Raw genomic sequence first — 26,633 nt, forward strand, 5'->3', positions numbered from 1 at the left:
CAAATCTCATGAACGTACAGTCAGTTAGTTCGTGTTAAAACTAATTTGAATGGAGAATAATGTATTTGTTGTCATTAAACTACCCGTCGGCCGGCGGCACTGAGTAAAGATGGTCTCGCGTAGGCAGTGTAGAAAAGTAAGTGATACGCCCATTTAAAATCGTAGTTGGCTTGAACTGCTAAAACAGCCTTAAATAAAACTATAATCCCTGATTTCATAAAACTTCACCTATTCTAGCCATAATCGTACTTATGTCAAAGTAAGGTTAGCCTGCATCCTGGTGACAGCTATACTGACTAGTTATTGTCATTGCTCTCACCATTTAGCACTTTAACCATCTTAACATTGTATTGTTATGTACGGCATATTACAGATAGACCATAAAGAGTTGTAATTCGCAACCTACATCATTCAGTGCCCATTTATATAATCAAAAGCTAAATAGAAAATCATTGGCATTTATTGCGTAATATTATGGGCACAGAGTAAGTCAGGATCCTCTATGGATGGACGGCTTAATTTTATCGATTTAGTTTCTGTGAGTAGGAAAAGGTCGTAATATAAAAAATAATTCTTAAATAATGTATTACTTATGCAAAGATCTAGCCGATGGACTGTAGCTTATCACTTAAATTTCCCATAGACGAGTCCACTGTTCGCATCATATTTATTTTTCTACAAATGATAACTTATAAATATATTTTAAAAAACACTATAGTGAGTACGAAACCCACCTTTCTTTTTGTATATTAGTTTTCGTTCTCAAAACTATTTATGTATTTTACTTTGTTTATTCAAGTGTAGTTTGGTGGTTTTAATATTTCGTTTATTTGCTTTCTTTAACAATTCATCATTAGAAATTGATAATTAATCGGTTTCCTTAATTTTATTTCAGACGACAATCGATACGATCTTCCTCTGCTTCTGCGAAGACAGCCTCTTGAATGACGGCATGGCACGTCCATACGCTATGTCTCGTGACCTAATGGAATTCGTGGAGAACTCCAAGAAGCTTTATGGCGAGAAGAAAGACTAACTAAATTTCTAAACAAACCCATGACGCACAGGTCATGCATAAAATATATACCAAGCTGTTGGTAGCAAATATACACATTGTAGACAGCCATACTACGTCATTATATATAAATGTGTAAATTTCTGTTTTATACAGTAATCGATATTGTAGGCAGTAACGTATGTTAATTTTGTTTGTATTTTTAAAATTATTGAAATGTTATCTTATTTGGAACATTTTTCGAAATATTACATTAATTAAACGTTTTGTAAGCACATAAAATATTTGATGGATATGTTTTTAAGCCGTCCTTTAAAATTAAATAATTTAATATATTTAACTTCTTTCATATTGTTCTTCTGTAAAAAGTGCATAAATTTTTGTTCGTATAAATTTTAGGGTATAATATAATTGGAAAAAACGTATAATTTTTTATCTGGGAGAAGATGAGAATTAGTAGAACAGAATAATTTTTTTTAAGAATGTTTTAATTGTTTTTTTTATTTGGACCTATATTGGAAAGTGAGTTTAGTTATATTTAAAAACTTGTTTAGTTTTTTATAATTAACGCCTTCTTTATAATAGACTAGAACATATTTAGAAATATTTGCTAGAAAAGGTTTTACTTGTCAGCCAATTAACATATTGTCTTCCAAACACAGTAATAATTAAAATGTTTTTGCAGAATACAAAAATTGTATTAGTTAAACAACTTAAATCGGTAATAACATAAATAAAAAGAAAATAAAAACCTTGGACAAAATTACTTATCTTGAAGTTGTTGGTTCTGGAGCTTATCTTAGGAGTTAAGTACATAATTTCAAAATATTTTTCTATAAAGCCATCGATGATCATCTTTCAATGTTACAAAACAATCTAAATCAAGATAGAACGAATAGGAAAGATTTAAACAGAATAAGATCCGCAATAAACTGAAATTATCATCAACTGATATCTTTTTAGAAACTAAGAAACACAGAAAATATATACAAATCAGTCAAAATTTTAATATTAGAGTAATTTGTGACTTAGAATCCAAGTGGAATTTTCTTAAACTATCTTATATATAATCTTATATCTAATAACAGTAAAACACCCAGAGTTTATTAAAGTAGATAACGTTATTCTGTAACAAAAATTTATGCCTTCCGCATTTGATAAAATGCATTCGTTTTACATTTGCTTGATGTTTCAAATTTCTAATACTGTATTTACATTAGGTATGGATATTTTTAACAATGTTTTTTGTTACCTAATATATTTGTAAACCTTATCTGTTTTAAATATTTTGTATAATAAACGATAAATATTAAATTTCATAACAATTTTTTCAACTTCAATGGTAAACAAATATGAAAACTCTTAAGTAATGGCAGTGTAAAATTACTGAACTGGTGGTTACACTTGTAATTTTTAAATACGAAGTATGTCGGCCAATCATATTAATTAGCCTTCCATAATACGAAAGAAATCATTACGGTCTAAAAAGGGAAATATTTTATTCTGTTAAGTGCCTTTTCGATATGTTTCGTATATATAATGGTTTTTAATAATATTTAAATATTTTCATTCTAAAGACATTTCTGTTTTAAATCAAGCTTATAATCCTGAAACATAAAAGAAAAGAAACAAATAATAATGCATTAACACTAGAAAGTCGGGCTTAGCATACCTACCTAGAAAACCTGAAGGGATCATTTTGGCCCCAAGTTCCTAAATCAATAAAAACCAAGTTTAGAATTAACTATTTATTTGGGAATAAACAAAAAATAAAAATAAACAGTTTTAAGAAATTATATAAACTCTTGACGATAGAATTTGATTTAATTTATTAGTTTCATTTTAAACATTTGGAACACCATACAGTTTGCAGTTTTTGGCATTTGCCACACATTGCCTTGTTACAGCCGTGGCACTCATTGGAAGTAAGATTTCCTTTACAAAACATTTTTAACTGACATTTTTTTCTTTTTTGGCTAGTAACAGTGCTGGTGGTTGGTAAATCCGGTGGTGCTGGGTATAGTACCAGATTTCGGGAAACAAGGTATGGAGCCCGTAATTCTTCACACAGCCTGAAGAATAAACTTACGACGACTGATTTTACTTCCAGTAACTTCTTTATAAATAATCCATGCATTTATTGCTCCTAAGTCAAGAATGTTATAAAACACGTGCATTGGCCATCGTCTTGAAGCAACTTTTGTAGTATAAAGACGCGCCATTTGGTCCACTACATCAACCCCGTATTTTGTTTTATTATAAAAACTTAATGTTTGAGGAAGTTTTTTTCCATCGACAGCAACATCCACTGATTGATGTAATGAGCTCAACAAAAGCACATTTTTGTGACTCTTTAATTGGTATGCAGTAAGGGTTATCTTTTCGTCGCTCTGGAATATATGGGTAACATATAATTCTCCATTTTTACTCTTTACGCTTAGAGGAACTTCCTTTCTGTTGCGATTCAAAGTACCCACAAGACTTGTTGATTTTTTTTGCAATGCCTTAGCCAATTTTAACGATGTGAAGCAGTTATCTGTCGTAACATTTTTGCTCTTTCCCAGTGGATTTTCCATTAACAGCAAAACAACATGTTCACCAACACGTGTATCTTTCTTGCGTAGATGATCAGTGCCAGTATAAGGGTAACCATTTACAATATATTTTGATTCCACGCATGTCAAAAGCCAAAATTTTATGCCAAACTTATCCGGCTTATTTGATATGTACTGTGTGAACGGGCACCTGGCTTTAGAAGGCAGTAGTTGTTCGTCCACAGTAAGGTTTATTCCCGGTTTGTAACATGCACCACTATTTTCTATAAATCCATTCCAAACCGCAGAGGCTAGAGCAAATTTGTCGGTTTTCAATCGTTCAGATCCCGTTTGCTTTATGTCAAATCTGAGATATTTTATAATATCATTGAATCTGTCTCATGGCATAGTTTGCCTAAAAAACTGATGACCCCATACTGTTGACCACAAGCTGTTGGTTGGGAAATTTTTGGCGCCGTAGACTCCTCTTGCGTACATAATAGCAAGGTCAGCCTCCAGTTCTTCCAAAGTTATAGTCCATGTGTCATTTTTCAAACATCGATGTGCTTCTGCAATAGTGCATTCTTTTATATGACGTAACATGCTGTCGTTGATTATTAGATGCCAAGCACTTACCACACAATTGTTCCTCACGTTCCTTTTTGCATACGACGTAGGACCTGATTCCTACCTGATTCCTCTCGATAAATGTTGTGCTGAGCGCGGCGTCCTGTAATGAGCAAACATTTAATGAATATGAATATACTAAAAATCATAATCTTACCAGGTACTGATCCAGAATCAATAACTTTCCACGTTGTTCCGTCTTTCGATTGTTCGGTGTCTCCGATTGAAATAGTTTTTCCTTGTTGACCTCTTTTTCTCTTGCGACTTGGCTTAGATGCACTTGGATTCACGATAAAATTAGCTGACTCGTGCCGTTGAGTTGTAGAAGCAGTGTTTACATAAATTGGTGAGTCTTGTACAATAAAACTTTCTAATTGCTCTGAAGCATCAGAGTCATTTGAATCATTATTTTGTGGTGGTACGTATTGTTCATAGTCTGACTCATTATTTTCTGCAAATTCAGATTCACCTCCCGAAACATCTTCTTGTATTTTTCGTATTTCTTCAAGAAGTTCAAGCTCTGATAGTCCACGACGAGACATCTTTACAGTCGTCTTGAATTTTCACAATTGAACGAATGTTTCAATATTCTAGAAACGAGAGTTAGCAGAACCTAATAAACCGCTCAATAAACATAATACTTTCAAGGAACAAACAGTATGTAACAAAATACCTTCTAGGAATAAACGTACATAAACATAATTTTATCTATCCGACAGAAAGTTAAAAGAAATCGTCAAATTTCCGAGAAAACGATAATAATTAATACAGGGCCAGTTTGGCCCCTTCAGACTTCTATGGTAGGTTTGTTAGAAAATCCATTTAATAAATTTAGTAAACAATATTTTTTTGCGTTAAATAAGACTTTGTATCAAAATATTAAAAGTCATAAAATATGAAATTATTATTGTGTCAAATAAAAGAAATACAATAACTTCAAATCGCAACAGGGGCCAAATTGGCCCCTCCGACTTTTTAGTGTTAAATATACATTGCGCGCCCAATCCTCACAATATTTTTTGAACTATAAAACTTCAGTTAATGAGTTTTTGGGTGATTGAACTAAAGCACTTAGTTCATAGTTTTTATATTTTAAATTTTGGTAACGTAATGAATATAAATGGCGAGCAGAAGTGATTTTGTAAAATAATTTTAAATGAGGTCATATGGCAAGTAATACATAAGTTGAAAACTTTTCTGCCACTCAATGTACTTCTACTATATGTGAGATTTTGTCTAGCCATTTCAAAATGTAGACCGTTTAATGTTCAGTGACACAAAAGCGTTAGAACAAATCCAATTATGTATCACATCATTTAATAAAAATGTCGATGACGTCATATTTTTGACCGATTTCAATAAACATCAACAAACGAATTATATTACAATCTTAAACTTAAACAATAAACTGAACTAGTCGGGCGTTTTCGATAAACGGTCACTGAAAAGTAGATTAGCTATGTTTGTGTCACTGTAGATATAGGGAAATCAATATGTTAGAGAGAAGAGTGAGAACGGTATGTGTTGATGTCACAAACCCTGCCCCAAAATGGGCGCCACCAGTAATTCGCCATTTTAAAATTATTTTTGAAGTTCAACTATTATCCGCTAGTCGACGCTAGTAATTAGCCATAATGACTTCAAATATCTGCAAACGTCTTTGGTATTTCCTCCCCTATTTTCGTCTTTATAGGACGAGTTCACATAAACTTCGAAATCAATAGAACAAGAATGAACTTGTGTAAAACACTTTTCTGCCACTCAATGTACTTCTACTATATGTGAGATTTTGTCTAGCCATTTCAAAATGTCGACCGTTTAATGTTCAGTGACACAAAAGCGTTAGAACAAATCCAATTATGTATCACATCATTTAATAAAAATGTCGATGACGTCATATTTTTGACCGATTTCAATAAACATCAACAAACGAATTATATTACAATATGGAAAAGTTAAACAATAAATTGAACTAGTCGGGCGTTTTCGATAAACGGTCACTAAAAAGTAGATTAGCTATGTTTCTGTCACTGTAGATATAGGGAAATCAATATGTTAGAGAGAAAAGTACCTTTCAGGTAAGTGAGAGTGAGAACGGTATATGTTGACGTCACAAACCCTGCCCCAAAATGGGCGCCACCAGTAATTCGCCATTTTAAAATTATTATTGAGGTTCAACTATTATCCGCTAGTCGACGCTAGTAATTAGTCATAATGACTTAAAATATCTGCAAACGTCTTTGGTATTTCCTCCCCTATTTTCGTCTTTATAGGACGAGTTCACATAAACTTCGAAATCAATAGAACAAGAATGAACTTGTGTAAAACTTATTTTATTTGGCATTTGGTCCCATCTCAGCAAGATATAATATGTGACATAAAACGTGACATTTAACCTAATACGTGACATTTGACATAAAACGTGATATTTGACAAAACGTGACATTTGACATAAAACGTGACGCTGGAACAGACATTCGTTGGTGCAATTCCCACGCTTTTTTATTTAATAATCAATTTAGTAATATTAATTTGGATTTTAAAAAATGGTTTTGGCCGATTAGTGGATAATAAAAACTACAAATAATTTGTAAATTAATTTAGATTTAAAAATGATGTCGACTAGCGGTCAATCTATTCTGGGTAGGTTTTCACCAAGCTTACTGTTTTTGATACATAGACGTTTATTTATTAGTTTTTGGAAAAGGTTCGAATAAAGTCAGTATTTTTAAACTAAATGCACATATATACAATAAGGGTTTGTGGTGAACGCGCCAGAGCGTCACTGGCAAATGTGGGATATTTGACAGCAATCCAGACAAAATCCAGGGGTGTCGGGACAGGTTTTGCATTCGTAAATTGTATACGGATATTAAGTTCGCTGCAATTTTTAAGCGTTTTCTCATAACTTTTCCCTTTAGATCTTTTACCTCTTGTTTTGTTACTTAGTGATCTTTTGTAACATGTTTGGTTTCAGAATTATTAATTTTTAAAAGTGATTTAACGAGTTCTTAACCAAATTCGTAAAAACCAATCTTTTTTGCAGAATACTTGTATAGTATGTAGGCATCTATAACCATTATCTGCATAATACGAATAAATATTTTTGTTGTTACACCTTTAGCATGTTTTTCTTATTTTACTTCTGTAGGATTATTTTTACGGTCAATTCGTGTACAGTAAGTTGAAAATTCACGTAAATTTTTAGCTAAAACAAAGCTGTTGTAAAAATTGTCCATGTAAACGTGATGATCTACATTTAGTTTCCCTTCTAAAAGGTGCAACACCACTTTATTGGCATGTCCCTTTCCACCTGAATCGTCAAACATTCGAGAATAAACAAAAATTTTAAAATTAGACCATTTGGCTTGGTCAACATACAACTTGATTCCATATTTAAGTATTGTCTAAAATTAAGTCGTCCTTTATGTAATACCATTGACTCATCGATCTTATTTTATATTGTGTCTTTAGGTACTTGTTCTTCCTCTTCTGGATTTTTACTAAAATGCAAACAACGCAGTGTGACCATAAATCTGTTCCGGCCCATAAAAGTGGAAAAATTTCATTAGCAAAAATAGTATCTTTCTTTTTCCAATAATCCTCAATCCTAGGCAATGAAATATGTAAAACCAATCCTAAAAAGACTAGCAGTTCTTCAGGAGTCAAAATTTTCCCATCGAAAATTCTAAAATATGTCGCCCCTACATTAAACAAGAAAACATATTCGGCATACCTGGTTAATCTCATCACATATTTGCTGCAAACATTTATCTGTAAGTAGCATTCGAAAAAAGTGAACTGGATTATTATCGGAAACTTGTATTAGTAACTCTTGGTGTTCTAAAAAGGGAAATTTTTCATACCATCATTATTTTCTTCACGTTTATCGCTTCCATTAACTTCAACGAGCAGCTTTGTCTACAATTAAACATATTTTTATTAAAAAATCAATATTTGCATCTAATTTTATGACACATTATCTTCCGCATTCTCAATAAGTGCAGGTAAGTTATTTTTAATTTCATCTTGAGATTCTGGTAAATACTCACTGTCTGAATCAAGAAACTCATTAAATTCTTCATAGCTTGCTTCTAATAATCTCAACACAGTTTTTTATCTGATAATTTTCTGTTCATATCTAACGTTATTTTTATATTTGAATTTGAGCTACTTGGTAAAATATCGTCATTTATATTATTTTTATTTATGTTTACACTTCAATATGCACACCCTATGCCATTCAAATATAAACTAAGCAAACCCAAGATTTAAAATAACCCAAACCCAAATCATATTTAGGGAAAACACTGAAAATATCCGGGTATTACCAAGCTTTATGATTCACGAGTCGAAAAAATAGGAGAAATATCGAAATCTGGGAATTACTAATCTTTACATAGTTACTAATCCGATAAAATAATTACAATTATTTCAAAGCCAAAAGATATGGTAGACAGCCTGTCGGGACAAAAAGTCGTTAGTCGGAGAACTAAGAACAAAATTAGAGAATTGATACGCCTAGTTTAAATATAAAAGGTCCTGTTGTAGCGCCAGTGAAATAATCCAAGATCATAATCAATAAAAATTATAACGCGCGAGAGCGTCGTCGGCGTCTAGCTAAAGTCTTGTAGCGACGCGCCAGCGCCTTATCGGCAAGGAAGGTGTTAATAGTTGAATTACAAAAATAATTTCTAAATTAATTAACATTAAAATTGCGAATTATTGGCGGCGGCCGTATTGGGGTACTTCTTTTTCTCATACATTGAATTCCCAATATTTATAGTGACACAAACGCAGCTAATCTGCTCACTGAATGGTATATTGACGGTTGTCATTTTGAAACGGCGCAACAGAATCACGCAAAAACCTAAGAACATACTGAATTACACAACAGCTTTCAAATTATGTATTACGTTCCTTATGATCCTATTTAGAATTAGTTTACAAAATGATGCCTGTCCATTATTTTTAATGGTACTAAAACATCATATGGTAGAGGTATCATAACAATATAACTCGTAAGATAACAATCCTATTGTGTTTATATTGTTTTGATACCGGTCTAAGATAATATTCAAATCGTATCATTCTTATCTACTATATAATGTATGTCTCTTATCAAAATAATTTTGCACAAGTCAAACACATTATAGGTGTTCTTCCTTCGCATCTTTTTCAACCCATTGTATGTGAATCATCTTTTGACATAATAATTATAACGCGGGCTTTGTTACAGCTTTATTTTTTCTTATTTTTAATAGTAGATGGCCTCGAAATTACACTATCCATAATATTTGAATTAAATACGGAACCTTCAAACCTGTAAATAATAGAAGCACGTGAATACTATTAGCTAAGAGACCACAAATATACCTACAAAAGCTGGAGCAATACTGAACTGAACTAAAATTAATTTTCTGTCGCTGCGAATGACTTAAGTCATCGATATATAGTTATGTACCATTACTTTACTTATCAATTCAATAGTCATAGCTTTAATTATCAAAAATATCTACCACTGATCAACTGAGCAGACAAATGCTCTTTATTGAAAATTTTGATTAGATTTCTTTTATTTACGATTCGGAATGTTATTATTTTCCTATATTATCTCTGTTGAGGTTTCAAACGACTTAACCATCTTAGTCTCAATATTTTTGCTACTTGTGCTGTTGTAGGTTCCCCATATAAATTCATCACTTCAGTATTAGTTCTCCTTTTGTAGAAGTCTCGTTCTTTGACACCTAGAATTCTTCTTAAATTTTTTCTTTTCAATACGTTCATCTTTTCATTTTCTGCTTGGGTTAAAATCCAAGTCCCACTTGCATATAACACCATTGGTCTTAGCACTGTCTTATAGATATGGTAGTTTACTTTACTTAGAACATTCTTTGATTTAAGTATCTTATGTAACGTTCCAGCTTTTTTATTTCCTATATGGGCCTGGATCTTTCTAGGATTACAACATCGTCAGCGTAGGCTAGAATTTGAAACCTCTTTTTCTTTAGAGTTTCTGTTCTATTTAGTCCACTCTTTCTCATTATCCATTCCAGAATTATATTGAACAGAGTTGTAGACAGGGGGCCGCCTTGTTTTGTTTCGAAATTTCTGACAGCTTACCGTCATGCCTGATCCTCCTCACAACGTTCCTTATTGTCATTTTTACCATATTTATTAACTTGCTCGCTATTACCAGATCTTCCACTGGTCTCAGCAATTGTTTTTTATTTATTGTATTATAGGCATGTTCCTATATTATATAGGAACTTATATTATGTTCGTAACACATCGTTCCTATTTGCCGTTTACCTTAGAACGAAGATGTCATTAATTTATGTCACTTTTCTAAATCCCAAAATCCGAAATGTTATTATATTGAAGCTAAAAACTAGTAACCCAAGGATAAACGCCTAAAATACTAAAACAAAATGTAAAACATACGGACTGTAATATCAAACAAAATTATATATTAGTAGTTGTTCAGTTATGATAATACCATTACATATTTTTATAGAATATTTAATAAACATTTTTTGTCTAATTAGCTGTCTCCTACATATTGTTAGCCATTTTTTTGTCTATTCTCAGGTATCTATATAATATATACAAATGCGTTATAAATTAGAATATACACAAATTTATGATAAGCTATTTTATGATAAAAGGTTTTAACTACTGTAAAGTCTATACCTACTTTTGTCTATTATACTAGAATGTTATCAAAAGCGAAATCTGTGAAGTGTCTTTCAAAAATCTTTTTTTCAAATTTATCATTGTTAGACCAATAGTTAGTTAGTTGGAACTAGACCAATAATTAATAATTTTAACGAAATACTTATATAAAATGTTTTTTTTTGTTAATAAGTTTAGGATTAGGAATTATTTTTGACATGAGTTTGCGTAGATTAATATTTCGTTAAGCAAAAAAACTACGTGCTAATAATAATAGTCTCCCGTTTTATACCGCTTCGCGGCTTTGGGAGTATAGCAGGGTAGTCTGCTATATCTAGGGCCTACGGTATACAAGGAAGGTAACATGGCCAGTGCTACGCTTCAACCGCCTATTATTACCCCTGGTTTTACCCAAGATACTCATTTTATTCAGGCTGAGTCGACCTGGGGCCTATAGACATTTTTAAAAATGTCTAGTTGTTCTTGCCGGCGGTAGGATTCGAACTCCGGACCACCGGCATGCGAGGCAAGCATCCTACCGCTTGCGCTACGCAGGCCCAAACTACGTGCTAAAATGCAAAAACAATTTACTAGCCATCGAGTGCCTAAATATAACAATTATAAAAAAAAATAATTTACTAAAATGAAATTCACACTAAGTGTGCAGTACGGTTAAGATAGGAATGTGCGTTTGCCGGATGCTGTGCTTAGCAACACAAATTGGTTTAAGTAGTGTTCACGTACAGAACAGTACAAAAATCTTTACCGCGGTGCTATATTACGAGTAAAAGTACCTTTTTTAATTCTATTTATAATGCAAATTCGAATAAAACAAAAAGACATTAGATATTTAATATAAAATACATATATTTACAAGTAATTGTCTTCTTTCTCCCTTTCCTTTTGCCTATAACAGGGTGTTGGATGTGGACTATAATATTTAATTATAATATTAATAGCTATAATATTTTTCTTTTTCTTTTAATCCCATTTCGTTGTATTTTTTCCGTGCCATTTTCTTGTTTTTTATTTATGCCTTCATTTCTTTATTCCATCATATTGTCCCTTTCAACTATTTGTTACATTTTTTGGTTCCACACACTTCAGTTGCTGTTTTCTTCACTGTAAGTATCTTCACTATCTTTCTTCCATTGTTCATGTTTTTTTTGGTCCTCTATTTGTCCTAATCTTTTGTTAGTTTTCTTCTTGTAAAATTCTCGCACACTTTTTATCTTGAGTTTGTGTGCCTTTACTTTCTTCTACTTTTTCTATATCCTCCAGTTTTGCAGTGACCATCCTCCTGTGTTGTATGGACAGTTATGGTTCTTTTTGTTAGGATCTTTTGTAGGTTTTGTTCTAGGTTTCTCATATAGGCTTTATAGTCGATTAAGCTTTTCGCGTTTCTCTCTTCAGCCACAAATGTTTATTTGTCGTCAATGGTTTGTTCACTGAATGCGTTTCTTATTATCAGGTCATTCAGTTGGCAGAATTCTAGCATTTTAATTTCACTTCTATTTAATGTTTCTTCCCCATATTGTCTACTACATCCTAATCTCCTATTAACGGCCTTACCTACTCTTGAATTTAAGGATTATTATTTTTTCTCTTGGCTCTCTTAATTTGTCTAATACGTTGTAGAGTTCGTTGTAGAATTCTATCATTGTCTCTTCTTCATTACCTTCTGTTGGTCTGTATATTCGTATAATTAGAATAAAACAGGGAGACATACGATATTTATTATAAAATACATATATTTACAAATAATTGTCTTCAAATACATAGTCAAATAAGAGACATGAATTTTAAGACAGTTTTTAGATTAAGAGATAAAAATAAAGACTTAATTCATCATCATCCAGCCTCAAGGGTCCACTGCTGAACATAGGCCTCTTCCTCATGTTTCCAACTTCGTCTATCTTGTGCCGCTCTCATCCAGTTTTTATTGAGTCTTCTTCGTCTTGTATCGTCAGTCCATCTTGTAGGTGGTCGACCGACGCTTCTCTTGTCTTCCCTTGGCCTCCATTCCAATAACCTCTTTGTCCATCGCCCATCTGCCATTCTGGCTATGTGTCCTGCCCATCTCCATTTTAGTCTGGCTATCTTCTCGATAATGTCAGTCACTCCGGTTCTTCTCCTGATGTCTTCGTTGGTTATTCTGTCTCGCAGAGTTATTCCTAACATGGACCGCTCCATTCTTCTCTGCGTGACTCTCAGTTTGGTAGCTGCTGCTTTTGTTAAGGTAAGTGTTTCTGCTCCGTACGTCAAGACTGGGAGGACGCACTGATCAAATACCTTTCTCTTTAGGCATGTGGGCAGCTCACTTTTAAAAGTTTCTCTTAGTTTTCCAAATGCTGCCCACCCAAGGCCGATTCTTCTCTTCAGTTCATGAGTCTGGTTATCCCTGCCAATCATAATTTCATGTCCCAGGTATTTGTATCTATCTACGAGTTCTATTTCTTTCCCACCAATACTGATGTTCTGGTTGGGTACCAAATTGGTCATGATTTTTGTTTTCGAGATATTTATATTTAAACCTACACTTTCTGTAGCCATAACGAGTTCCTGTACCATCTCTCTTGCCATACCTAGATCTTCAGCTTTTATAAGTATATCATCGGCGAAACGTAAGTTGTTTAGATATTCTCCATCTATTTTTATTCCCTTTGTCATCCAATCCAAATTCTTAAAAGCATGTTCTAGCACCGTATTAAAAAGTTTAGGTGACATTGGGTCTCCTTGTCTAACCCCCTGTTCTATTTTTATGCGATTACTGTTAGTATGTAATCTGACAGTGGTTGTTGCCTGCAGGTATATTTTGTATAAATTTAGTATATCTATAATCTAGCCTGCATTCTTTAAGCGCCTGTAATATTTTGCTTAGCTCAACTGTGTCAAAGGCTTTGTGAAAATCGATAAATATTAGAACTAGAGGTTTATTGTATTCCACTGCTTTCTCTATTAGGGTTTTTATACTTTGTAGATGGTCATTTGGTCCGTACCTTTTTCGGAATCCTACCTGTTCCCTTGGTTGATAAGTCTCTAATTTTCTTTCTATTCTCTTAACTAGTATTTGCGTATGTCTCCTATCAAATTTGCTTTGTCTCCTGCTTTGTGTAATAGAATCATAGTAGCGTTGTTCCAGTCTATTGGAATATTGTCGCTGTGAAGGCAGATATTGAAAAGTTGTTTAATTTTTTCAAGTAATACACCCCCTCCAATTTTTAGTGCTTCTGATACTATTCCATCTTCACCCGGGGTTCGATTATTTTTCATTTTCTTCAGGGCTTCTTTGATTTCTGATTTTGTTATATCGGGCATTAAATCTGATCCTTGGTTTAATACCCCAGTTTTTAGTGTAATTGGAGGTTCCGTATTGTTATCTTTTTTTCTTGATCTATGTAACTGTGTAGAACTCTTCGACTATTCTTAATATTTCATCTCTGTTCGTTGTTTCTTCTCCAGTTCTGTTTCTCAGTTTGTTAATTTCTATTTTCCCCTTTTGTACGCTCCTCTTCAAAACTTTCATGTTCTTATTTTGCTCTATTGCCTGTTTTGTTTTTTCTACATTGTAAAGACTTAATTAAACTAACAAATATATTTTAAATTACATTTTTTGATAGCTAGGGTGGAACCTCCGGGTGGGTACTACATCAATCGATTATGGAAAAACTATGGTTAGTAAAATTTGGTATTAGATTTCGTGTATCATATCATATCCTATATAAGTTCAATTGTTTTAGTGAAGTTTTAAAAATGGACCTTTTCACGCGGAAACTTGTGACATACATCCAAACGTTTGATTTAGACCGAAACAGCTTGCACGTTCCTATTCCAACTTTTCATAAGCTATTGAAAATCTTTCCAACGGAACAATATCCAAAAATACTCAACATTATACTAATGTCATCCTTTACATCCAAAATGTCTGATTCGCTTTCGCTACTCTCCCCTGTGTTCGCATGTATAACCAATTGGTCTACGTCGTCTTGCAGGTTGTCCGCGGCGGACATGTGTGACATAATTGCGCCAATTTTACTTTGTTACTCGTGCAAAACCGTCGTCGATCAACTGGCGCACCTCTTTGTTTTTAAAAGTGGTATTATGAGTAGCTACATATTGCTTAACTTGGTTTCCCACCATTTTTATAGGATTTAATTCACAATTATACGAAGGAAGCCTTAAAATAGAAACATTCCGTTGTGCAACATATTCATCAAGGTTATTCTTAGCATATTGATCTTTAAAAGCACGCGCTGCTTCTAATAGCTCGGATTTCAAGTAGCACTCCTCGAAAAAAATGTCTTTCCACTATCCATTCCTTGATTGAAGCTTTATTCTAGGAATTGTTAGTGAATATCTTCGGGAGTGAAGTTGTCCATTGTCATTGTCCCTTACAATGATATGCCTGCGACCATAATTTGGTAAATTTGATATTAACGTCTCTTTAAACCACGACTCAAAATATGCGGCATCCATTTCATGGTGAAAGTCTCCATTATTTTTCTTTTCCATAAAACACATTGTGTGATAGGAAGGAAAACTCTAGAAAAATCTACATGCAATAAAACGTATCGTGGACCTCGTTTGGTAGGTACTTTTAAACCAGTACTTAAACCTTTATATAAAATATTATACTCGTACTGCCGGGAGATAGATGCATTTTATCTAAGCCAGTACTGTGCGACGGTATTGAGTGAGCAATCAACAGCTGGCGAAGGCCGACAACCCTGTGCTTTTATTCTTCATAAGAAAAACATTGCGCTATCTTGGCCGTACAGCACTCAAGTGTGAATTTGACTATAGGATATCCTTAAATAAGTACCTAGTTGTAATGGTAAATGCACTTCGGACCATGGGTATTTACTCGTGTGCCATCATTGAACACAGCATCCAAAGTAAATCGAGAATCTGTTTTGAAATGGCAATCGTCCCGGTCACTGCTAAGATCAACGTCTACATCACACATGAAATGTAAATCCAAAAAAAAACCCAATAGTATTGTAACGCTTTAAAAAAAAGTCATTACCAAAAAAACAATCCAATATTTGCAAACATAATTACAATTAGATTATATATTAAAAAGGCATGATCTAAAAACATTTTAAAGAAGAATTACCTTTCGGTTTGGGATTGGTTTGGAGATCCATTTATTAGCAAATCCATTCAGTGAGAGAGAAGGGGGGGGGAGGAGAGAGAACAAGTCAGATATCGCGAATTGTATTAAAAAGGTTCATAAAAACAATATATTCCGTTATATAATATACTTTAACTATCTTGTTTGTTTTATTTATACGCGTTTAAAGTATGTATTGTATCCCGTCAGTTACTAATGACAGTTTGAAGCAATATTTTTGGATTTAGTGAGTTATTATATAAGTGTATACGTCATACTGTAGATACGAAAATCACATGTCGTCGTATGTCTTTTACGTCGCATTTGACACAAAATGTTGTCGGTCTTATCAGACCGTCATCAGTTAGTCTCGAGACATTTGCAAAAAGCCTCCAAAATATATACCAAGACACACTGATGGTGGCCTGATAAGACCGAAAACATTTTGAGTCAACTAAATATTTGGAATAAAAAAAATTATAATTCAAATCTACCAATTTACAGTTTTTTAGTATTATGGTGGACCAAATATATTCAAAATATGGAGTAAAAATCAATGTTTTTGATGAGCATATTTTTTATATATTCTAAATATGAATAAACAATATGAAAGACGGATTTTAAAATCGGTGGAATCTTGGATCTGAGGAAATTGCTAATGAATGCTGTTGTAACAATTCTATAGAATGTTAAGACAAGAAATCAAATTAAAAACATCGTTCTCTTATAGGGGTATAGATTAACGTAAAAATCAAGTGATTCTAGGATTACACTATTATAAAAACCACATAGTTTTAGAGATTTTTAGTATTTTAAGTAAATATTCGCCTTACAGCACCAAAGTTTCGATAAAAATGATAATATACCACAAGGTTCGCTTTTGACCTTTATTTTTGTACTTATTCAAAATCTGCTACTGCTAATAGAGCTTTGAATGGTACTGAATGTATTGTAAGAATTATTTTTAAGTTGAAATATTGTTTTAGTGTAGTTTTTAGATATACGTTTTATTTTACGTTATTACAATGCTTTGACAATAACTGTTAAGACTTAGGGATGTAATTTTAATTTGACATTATTTAATGGTCTTCCCAAATCACCCTGACATGTTTTATATTCTTTTGAAAATTTCAAATAAAGTTTTGTGTGCAGTTTCCTTAATTTAATTACCACATATTTAAAGATATATATATATATATATATATATATATATATATATATATATATATATATATATATATATATATATATATATATATATATATATATATATATATATATATATATATATATATATATATATATATAGAAATGTTTCTTCAACGTTGAGTTTCCCAAAAAAAATCTTTATTTCGAAATAAAAGTTTACAATTTTGAGAAATACTACAAACTACTACATTTAATGATTTAAACTTGACTATTGAAACATAAGAATTACAATAAATAATAAAAATATTGATTTCTTCCTATTTATAACATCGGACATCGGAATCTGCTGATTCTTAATAGTAGGGGAGCTTATGGTTACATTTCTCCTCCCTCCATTGGTTGGGACTTCGTCCTCGAAGTTTTGGTTACTTCGGCTATCAGCTCGTCTAATATCTGGATCTGGGCAGGATGCAATTTTTCTCCAAATAGGAGTTTGAAAATTCGTTTTCTTTTCCCAATTAGGAAGATTATTAGGAAAGCTAAAATAGTTAAAAATATTATAACAGAAGTGGTGCTCAGTCCTATTGATAATCGGGGTGTACTTCTATGGTATCTAGTGGTTGAATTTGGCCATGTGTCTCTGGAATTATTAATTTTTCAATTTTCATTTCATGGTTTGGTATTAATTTTTTGGAACAATTTTTGGAATGGAGATGTCTTGTGACGTCTTTTTATTAAATTGGATACCTTCAATCATTATTGGTACATCTGTCATCAAGAGGCTGGTTGAATTAATTTCTATCTGCTGGATTCTCATCGGGTGAACTATTCCTAGCAATATGACTTTGCTGGTTTCTTGGAAAAAATTCTCTGTGATTAATGTTTTTGTGCAATTATCTACATTGGGTATGTTACATTTGGATTGTACATAGTTGGAACAAACTATGTTATCGCCTTGTCCTATACAAGTGTCGAACCATTTATTATTTGTATAGTAGCTTGCAGGTGGCAGAATCATAATATGATCTTTGTTTGGAATGGAATAGATTTTATAGGTAGTGTAAGGAGTTTCATGGAGTATAGGGATTTAAATTATTATGAGCATTGTATTTGAAGTTACACAAACTAAAGTTTTTGTTGACTTTATAAGTTCATAAGAGTGTTCATTACTATTGGGGATTGAATTTCTGGGATAAATTTTGAGAAGGTTTTCTTTAAGGTCTATTATTTCCTTTAGAGTGAATAATTCTATATTAGAGATATTAAGTTCAGATAAAGTAATGGTTCTTATAAGTTTCATTAGGAATTCGTTTATATTTTGGAGATTTATTATCTCATTGTGTAGAATGATATAGCTGTGTAATCTTGTGTAGATTGTCTTTTGTTTGTTCTTGTATGTGGGTGTATTGGGAGTACAATAGCGAGAGAGGTGCATTCTTGAAGTGATCTCTGAAATAGTTTGTCGGACTAGCGTCAATAGTGTCGGATAGTTTGTCTAGTGAAATATGAAGAAAGTGTCTGTGATAGTGGGAGATTTCTCTTGATTTGCCTATCTCTTCAGCATAGTAACCATTATTCGGAATCTCCTGAATACTGAGTGGATGGACCAGGGCGAGGATTGTCCTGTGAAAAATTTGGGTCTTGAGTAGGTTTGTCTACATGTTTTCGTATTCGTTTTACATATTTAAGGTGAGTGCTTGTTAAATTTTGTTTATCTGTTTTACCGATTATTTTTGTTTTGTCTTATGTTTCTGGATGAATAGTGGAGAAAGGGGCTTGTAATTTGGACTTATGTTTTTTCTTAGAAACATATAGGGATTTTGTGAGGTCTATTTCCGGAATATCTTCGGCATTTTCGTTTTGTCTATCTAAAAGTTGTCTGTTTTGTTTTTGTTTATTATATAGTTCTGCAATAAAGGGTTGGAGTTCTTCTTTATGTCTTTGATTATATGTTTCGTATATCGGAAGATCAAAGTCGAAATGTATTTCTTCTGCATAGGGTCCATACAGAATTGAGAAAGGGGAATAATCTGTGGAACTGTGGATTGATTGGTTGTAAATGAGAATGGCATGTGTTAGAATGTCATCTAACGAATCATTTGGATTTTGGGCTTGTAAGGTCCTAAGTTTTTCTATAAGAGTTGATTGAAAGCGCTCTACTGGAGAGTTTGAGGAAGAATTGTTTACTGTTGTAAATGTATTTCGATTTTGTGGATATTTAGGAATTCTTTAATGACTGCGGAATTGAATTCGGTGCCGCTGTCGCATACAATCTTTTGTGGATAATTGTGGTGCGAAAAGTAGTGTCTTAATTTATTTAGTATGGAAATGGAAGTTTTGTCGGTGAGCTTATAGCATTGACCGTATTTGGAAAAAGAATCTATTATTGTGAGATACAAGTTTTTATTGCAGTGAAATAGATCGATATGTAATATATCAAAAGGTTTTTGACCTAACAACGGTCCTAACTGGGGAAGTTTATAAGGACGTCGTTCGTATTTATTTTTTAGGCAAATTTCGCATTTATTGATAAAATTAGAGATAGTTGTCTGCATTGAGGGCCAATAAAATTTTTGTTTTAAGTGTTTGTAAGTTTCAATTATTCCGTTGTGATTTTCTACGTGATATTTCTTTATGCATTCTATTTGTTGGTTTTCTTCTTCTATGTCCTGAAGTAGTATATTACAAAATATTGCTTTGACTGTGGAATTTATTCTTTCTTTAAAATAGTTACAGATAAAAGGTCTAAATTCGTGAGGGATTGTTATTGCAAATTTTTGGTTTGGTCTAAGGATATTTTGGAAGGTATTTGCTATTTCTGTTTTCCAATTATTTGTCAAAGTGACAGTGTAACGGTGTTTGTTAAAAATTCTTTTGTATTTAATTTTAAAATTATTTGACTCTAGTTTGAAAATAATTTGGTTTGAGGATAAATTAATTGATTCAGGTGAAATCTCTATTCCAGTAATAGGGTTCTCAACTGATGTATGTTGTGTGTTAGTACTGTTTTGTAAGTTATCAAAGTCGGCAAGGAAATCGTCAATGTCGAAATTGTCGGGTGGTTCAGCACATTCTGAACTAGAGCTTAGGGCATTTATTTGGACTCGGCTAAGAGCATCAGCAACTTGATTCTCTTTGCCTTTTTTATATTTAACTTCAAAATCATATTCTTCTAGTTTAAGTCTCCATCGGTATAATCTAGAAGTGGGGTCCTTAATTTTGTAGATCCATACGAGAGGATTGTGATCTGTTTCTACAGTGAATTTTTGGTTGTATAGATACATACGGAAGTGTTTACAAGAATCTAGTATGGCTAAAAGTTCTTTTTCAATAATGGAGTAGATTTGTTCTGCGGAATTTAGAGTTCGAGAATAGTTGGCAATAGGGTGATTGTTTTGAGATAATACTGATCCTATAGCTATATTAGAGGCGTCTGTAGTCAGTACAAAAGGCTTTTCGAAGTCTGGATATTGTAAAACTGGGGAATTAGTTAACAATTGTTTGCATTTTGCAAAACATTCTAAATAATTTGGATTAGTAGGGTCAATAGTTGCTCCTTTTCGAGTACATCTCGAAAATGGGGATGTTATTTACGTAAAGTTAAGTATGAATCTTCGGTAGTAACCGATTAAACCAAGAAATGATTTAATTTCTTTTACTGTTTTTGGTAGAGGATATTTTTGTATAGCTTCGATTTTTGCTGGGTTAGGTTTGATTCCTTCAGTTGTCACTACGTGACCTAAGAAAGAAACTTCTTTCGTGAGAAACTCGGATTTGTCTAACTGAATTTTTAAATTATTTTTTCTAAAAGTGTCAAAAATAGTAGCAATATGAACTAAGTGTAATAAAGGGCCTAAGAATATTGTCCATTAACCTTTCGAAAGTTGCTGGGCTATTCTTTAAACCAAAGGGCATACGTAAAAATTCAAAGTGACCATGCGGAACTGAAAAGGCTGTTTTCCGAATAGAATCCAGATGAACTTCAATCTGATGGTAACCTTGAGCTAAATCTAATGTTGTAAAATAACTGGCTTTTCCTAAGTTATCCAGTATCTCATCTATCTGAGGAAGTGGGTAGCGATCACTTTCAGTATGATCATTGAGCTTCCTGTAGTCAATTACTAATCTAAATTTTTTCTGACCTGAGGCTTCAGCTTTTTTTGGTACTATCCAAACTGGAGCTGAGTACGGTGAAATTGACGGTCGAATTATCTTCATCATCATCATCATCAATCAGCCCTGAGTTGTCCATTGTTGAATATAGGCCTCCTCTAGAGTTTTCCATCTGCTTCTGGTCTGCGCCTCTGCTATCCAATTGGTCACGATTCTTTTGAGGTCGTCAGTCCATCGCGTTGGGGTCTTCCTCGGTTTCGCTTGTCAGCCCGTGGTCTCCACTCAAGCAATTTTTTTGTCCAACTGTCGTCTTTCATTCTTGCAACTTGTCCTGCCCATCTCCATTTTTGCCTTGTAATATTTTCGATAATGTCTTCCACTCCGGTTCGTCTACGAACTTCCTCGTTTCTTATTCCATTTCTTAAGCTTATTCCAAGCATTGATCTCTCCATCTTTCGCTGTGTCCTTCTCAATTTTTTGGCTGATGTTTTTGTGAGAGTTAAGGTTTCTGCTCCGTATGTGAGGACTGGTAGAACGCACTGGTTAAAAGCTTTTATTATCTAATGAATTATCTTATTATCTAATAAATTATTTATTTGTTTTTTTATTTCTTCCTACATTGCTTTGGGATGCCGAAATCCCTTTACATAAATCGGATTTTTATCCTTCGTTTTAATTTCGTGTCTAACAGCTGACGTGAAACTTAAATTTTTGTTTTCATCATAAAATACATCCTTATATTTCTTGCAAAGATTTATAATTTTATACTTTTCTTCGTTGTTTAAGTGCGAAGTACGGATTTTATTTTCAGTAAAATGTGTGGGAATTTCTGCTATTTCGTAATTACAGAAGTTCTCAACTTCAATTCTCTTATTAAATTTCATAGGCGATAGTGTCTATAAATCCGTTTTTTGCAACGTGAATAGAATGGAGAATTTTGATACCTTGAAAGTGTCTTTCGCGCAATAAAACTTCACCATTATGAACGCTTACTGGAATTTTTTTATATAGAGTTTCAAATGGAATGCTAACATGAGGATTCTCAAAGGTTAAAATATGAGTTGCGTAATTAATAGTGGCATGGAATCTTTTCAAATCGTAATTTCCAAGGAGGATATCAAAGTGCTGACTAAAGTCGGCGATTTTTACGTCGAATGTTTGTGGAATTCCATATTCTAGGAATAGTGGCGTCTTAATATTTAAGTCGTGCTTGGAAAAAATTTTCATTGACGTTAGCGAAAAACGTTTTCGATAAATATGATTTTTATCAGGAGACGGCAACGGTGTACTAAGCAGATAAAAGTAAATATATTTTTCTCCTACTAAAATCCCAAATATTGCGATTAGTAGCGAAAAATAATTTACGGTTTGTTTACATATGTGAATTTAAAAAGGCTTCGTAATACCACAGTGAGAAATTTCTGGAAAAAACTCGCTTTCGGTAAAAACTAGTGTTTGAAGTGATAAAAGCAAGTAAGGTTATTTACAATTCGAAACAGTCATACTGGAGGAACTCTGGCCGTTAGTTTTGCGACGTTGCCAAAGTTAAAAATAGTTCTGCAAACTGAGGACTGATAGGAACTGGATTTCTGAGCGGTTGAAGCGAATCTAGTTCCTTTCGCGGTCCTTAGAAACAGATATGATGTACATGGACAGTGATGATAACGCGTCAGAAGGCAAGAAGAGAAAAGATAGAGGGTCAACTTCACCTTTCCTGCAGAGCAAAAAAATGGCCAGAACTCCAAGCAAAATAAAACCAAAGGAAGAAGATTCAGAGGATTTGGACGCCGTTATAAGCATGTTCAAGATGATGGAAGAACTGAAAGAAATCAGGAATGAAAATAAGGAATATAGAGAAGAGATGATAGCGCTGAAAAAAGAAAATATAAAGATAAATCAAGAATTGGAAGAAACAAAAAACAAATTAACCCAGGTTGAAAACAAAGTAGAAAGAATTGAAAAACAGATGAAAAGAAATAACAGTAATTACGGGTCTACCAATAAACGCAACAGATGAAACATTCTTAAAAAATAACGTAAAAGATTTTATACAAAAGCACCTAAAAGAGGATGTCGAAATAGAATCTGCAATAAAGTTAAAGAACAATATATGTCTGGTAAAATGAAGGATTATGGCGAAAAAATTAAGGTAATGAAAGAAAAAAGCAAACTCAGATTTCTTACTGGAGAAAAGATCTTCATCAACGATGACATGACCGAAAAAGAAAGACACATGAGGAAGAAAATCGTAAATAAAAGCAAGGAATTAAGAGCTGAAGGTAGAAATGTAAAGATAGGGTACAGAAAATTAACTGTGGATGGTATAAATTGGGTATGGGCCGGAAATGGTACTTTCAAACGAGAAAAATCTAGAAATATGGACCCAAAAAACGGCATATAGTAGTGGAAAAAGGAAAAGATGGCCCATTATGCCAACGGACCCTAGCGATGAACAGGAAAATGAGTTTGAACATAAATAGCAAAATAAAAAATAAGAATATGTACCTAAATATTGCGACATGGAATGTTCGAGGAGTATACGAGGAGGGAGCATTAATGAACCTAATAGAAGAACTAAAAAAATATAAAATACACATCTTAGCAATACAGGAAACACATTTAACTGGAAACAACGTCGAAAAGATTGGCCCATACACGTTTTATACAAGTGGAGGCAATAATAGGAATTTTGGAGAGGGTTTTCTGGTACATGAAGACGTGGAGCAGGTAAAACGATTCGTAGTAAAATCTGACAGAATGTGTGCAATTAGAATTAAAGGAAAACAGAACATGATATCGTTGATAAATATACATGCTCCAACAGAAGAAAAAGAAGAAGAAGTGAAAGATGAATTCTATGAAGAATTAGAGTCATTGTGTGAAGAAATTCCCAGACAAGACACTAAAATTATTATAGGCGACGCCAATGCAAAGGTCGGAAGAGAAGATATATATAAAAACATAACAGGGGGTGAAAGTAAACATTTGAATACAAATGATAATGGACAGAGATTAATCACATTCGCAATTGAAAACAGGATGAAGATAATGAGTACCCATTTTAGGAGAAAAAATATATATAAAGGAACGTGGAAAATTCCGGGGTCAAATGGAACTAATCAAATAGACCACATCTTAATACAAGAGAAGTTTGCGAATTTAATAACAAATGTGAAAACGTGCAGAGGGGCTGACGTAGACTCAGATCATTTTTTGGTTAGAATTAATATGAGAGAAGCAATAATTAAAAAGCATTAACGGAAAAAGAAAGTGCAACGTAAATTTAACTTTGAAAAACTGCGAAAATTTGAGGTAAAGCAGGACTATCAAAAGGATATACAAGAAACCTACGCCAAACAAGATAGTACTACTGTGAGTAACATACAACAAAAGTTCTTGAAAATGACAAACACTATAAAGGAAGCTACGTCGAAGAACATACCAAGAGCAAAAAGATTTAGAAAAAACCACTGGTTCAATGACGAATGCAGAACAGAGTTAAAAAAAAGATCAGATTTGAGATTAAAAAGTTTACGTTCGCAAAAACAAGACGACCTAGAAAGGTATGCCGTACAACGAAAAAAAGTAAAGAGAATCCTAAGGGAGCGGAAACGAAAGTATATGGAGAATAAAATTAAGCGCATTGAAGAAAATTACAAGAAAAATGAAATAAAATTTTTTAAAAAGAAGTAAAATACATTAAAACTGGGTTCCAGGGAAGAACGATGAATGTAAAAGATAAGCAAGGAAACCTGATAGTGGATGAAGACGAAATATGTGAAAGGTGGAAAGAATATTTCGAAGAGATACTAAATGACGAAGTGACTACTGAAGAAAATTGTTATGTTCCTAGACCTCAAATAGTAATAGAAGAAATACCAAAGCCCACAAGAGAAGAAATTGAAGAAATAATAAAAGATATGAAAAACCAAAAAAGTCCCGGGGAGAGCGGCATTGTGGCAGAGAACATAAAATATGGAGGAGAGGTCTTAATAAACAAACTTGGTGAGCTAATACTAGAAGTATGGGATGCCGAAGATATGCCTCAAGAATGGAATAAGTCGATTATAATTCCTATACACAAAAAGGGAGATAGAACTGAATGCACAAACTATAGAGGAATATCCTTATTAGAAGTAATGTATAAAGTACTCGCCATACTAATTAAAAAACGATTAGAAATATATATAGAGAAGAATCTAGGAGAATACCAGGGAGGATTTCGGAAAGGAAGATCAACAACCGATCAAATTTTTATGCTAAAACAAATCCTGACCAATTGCTATGAATACAACATTTCAGCACAAGTACTTTTCATTGATTACAAAGCTGCCTACGATACAATAAACAGAAACAAGTTAATAGAAACACTAAAAGAATTCCGAGTGCCAGAAAAAATAATAAGATTGGTAAAAATGACAATTAGACAAACCATTTGTGCTGTGAGATGCAACGGTACAGTCTCAGAAGAATTCGAAGTGAAAAAAGGTGTTCGCCAAGGAGACCCGTTGTCTACATTGCTATTCAATATAGTTCTAGAAAAAATTGTAAGGATTAGTGGGATAAATAGGTCCGGTACTATTTTATACAAGGAGCACCAATGCTTAGCATACGCTGATGATGTGGTTCTCATTGCAAGAAATGGAAAAGAACTATCAAATATAACAAAAAGACTGATTCGGGAAAGCTCTAAAATGGGACTGAAAGTTAATATTAATAAATCGAAGTACATGGAGATCTCAAGCAAAAAAGGAATAAGCACCAGGGGATCCTTTAAATTGGAGGTGGAGAATGGATCAGTTGTAGAATTCGAGAAGGTGGATGAATATATGTACTTAGGTACTCTTATTGATCAGACATGTAAAGAAGAAACTGAAATCAACCTGAGACTGACCAAGAGCTACAGGTGTGCTGGAGCCATGAACAAAATAATTAAGGCCAAAGATATATCTCGTAATACAATAATAAGAGTATACAAAACTATAATTAGACCCACAATGCTATACGCTGCCGAGACATGGACTATGAACAAAACCATACAGAACACATTGGAAGCATGGGAAAGAAAGATACTTCGCAGAATATTTGGTGGAAAAGTAGTAGAGGGAGAATGGAGAAGACGAACTAATGCAGAAGTGTATCAGTTGTATGCTAACCCTACAATAACAAAAGTGGTGAAAAAACGTAGACTAGAATGGCTCGGCCATCTAGAAAAAATGCAAGGTAATAGACTAGTCAAGAATATTGCTTGGAGAGTACCTGAGGGCAAAAAAAAAAGAGAGGAAGACCAAGAAAGAGATGGAGAGATGCAGTAATGGAAGATGTCAGAGAGATGGGAATCAGAGATTGGAAGCTGTTAGCTAAGAATAGAAAACGATGAAAATTATCCACCAGCAATGGGCCTAAA

The 26,633-nt window shown here is 33.2% G+C and overlaps 1 protein-coding gene across 4 annotated transcripts in view; it reads left to right on the forward strand.

Moving 5' to 3' along the window:
- Positions 1–17,115, forward strand: part of LOC140450208 (choline transporter-like protein 1) — a 258,955-nt gene extending 241,840 nt beyond the window's left edge. For all 4 annotated transcript variants that reach the window (XM_072543690.1, XM_072543689.1, XM_072543688.1 and 1 more), the window contains one exon: positions 896–17,115. In XM_072543690.1, the coding sequence (XP_072399791.1) occupies positions 896–1,036 (141 nt within the window). In that variant the 3' untranslated portion in view covers positions 1,037–17,115. The remainder of the gene's footprint in view (positions 1–895) is intronic.
- Positions 17,116–26,633: the final 9,518 nt, after the last annotated feature.

This window comes from Diabrotica undecimpunctata, chromosome 9, assembly GCF_040954645.1.
Source record: "Diabrotica undecimpunctata isolate CICGRU chromosome 9, icDiaUnde3, whole genome shotgun sequence".
Taxonomy (NCBI): Eukaryota; Metazoa; Arthropoda; class Insecta; order Coleoptera; family Chrysomelidae; genus Diabrotica; species Diabrotica undecimpunctata.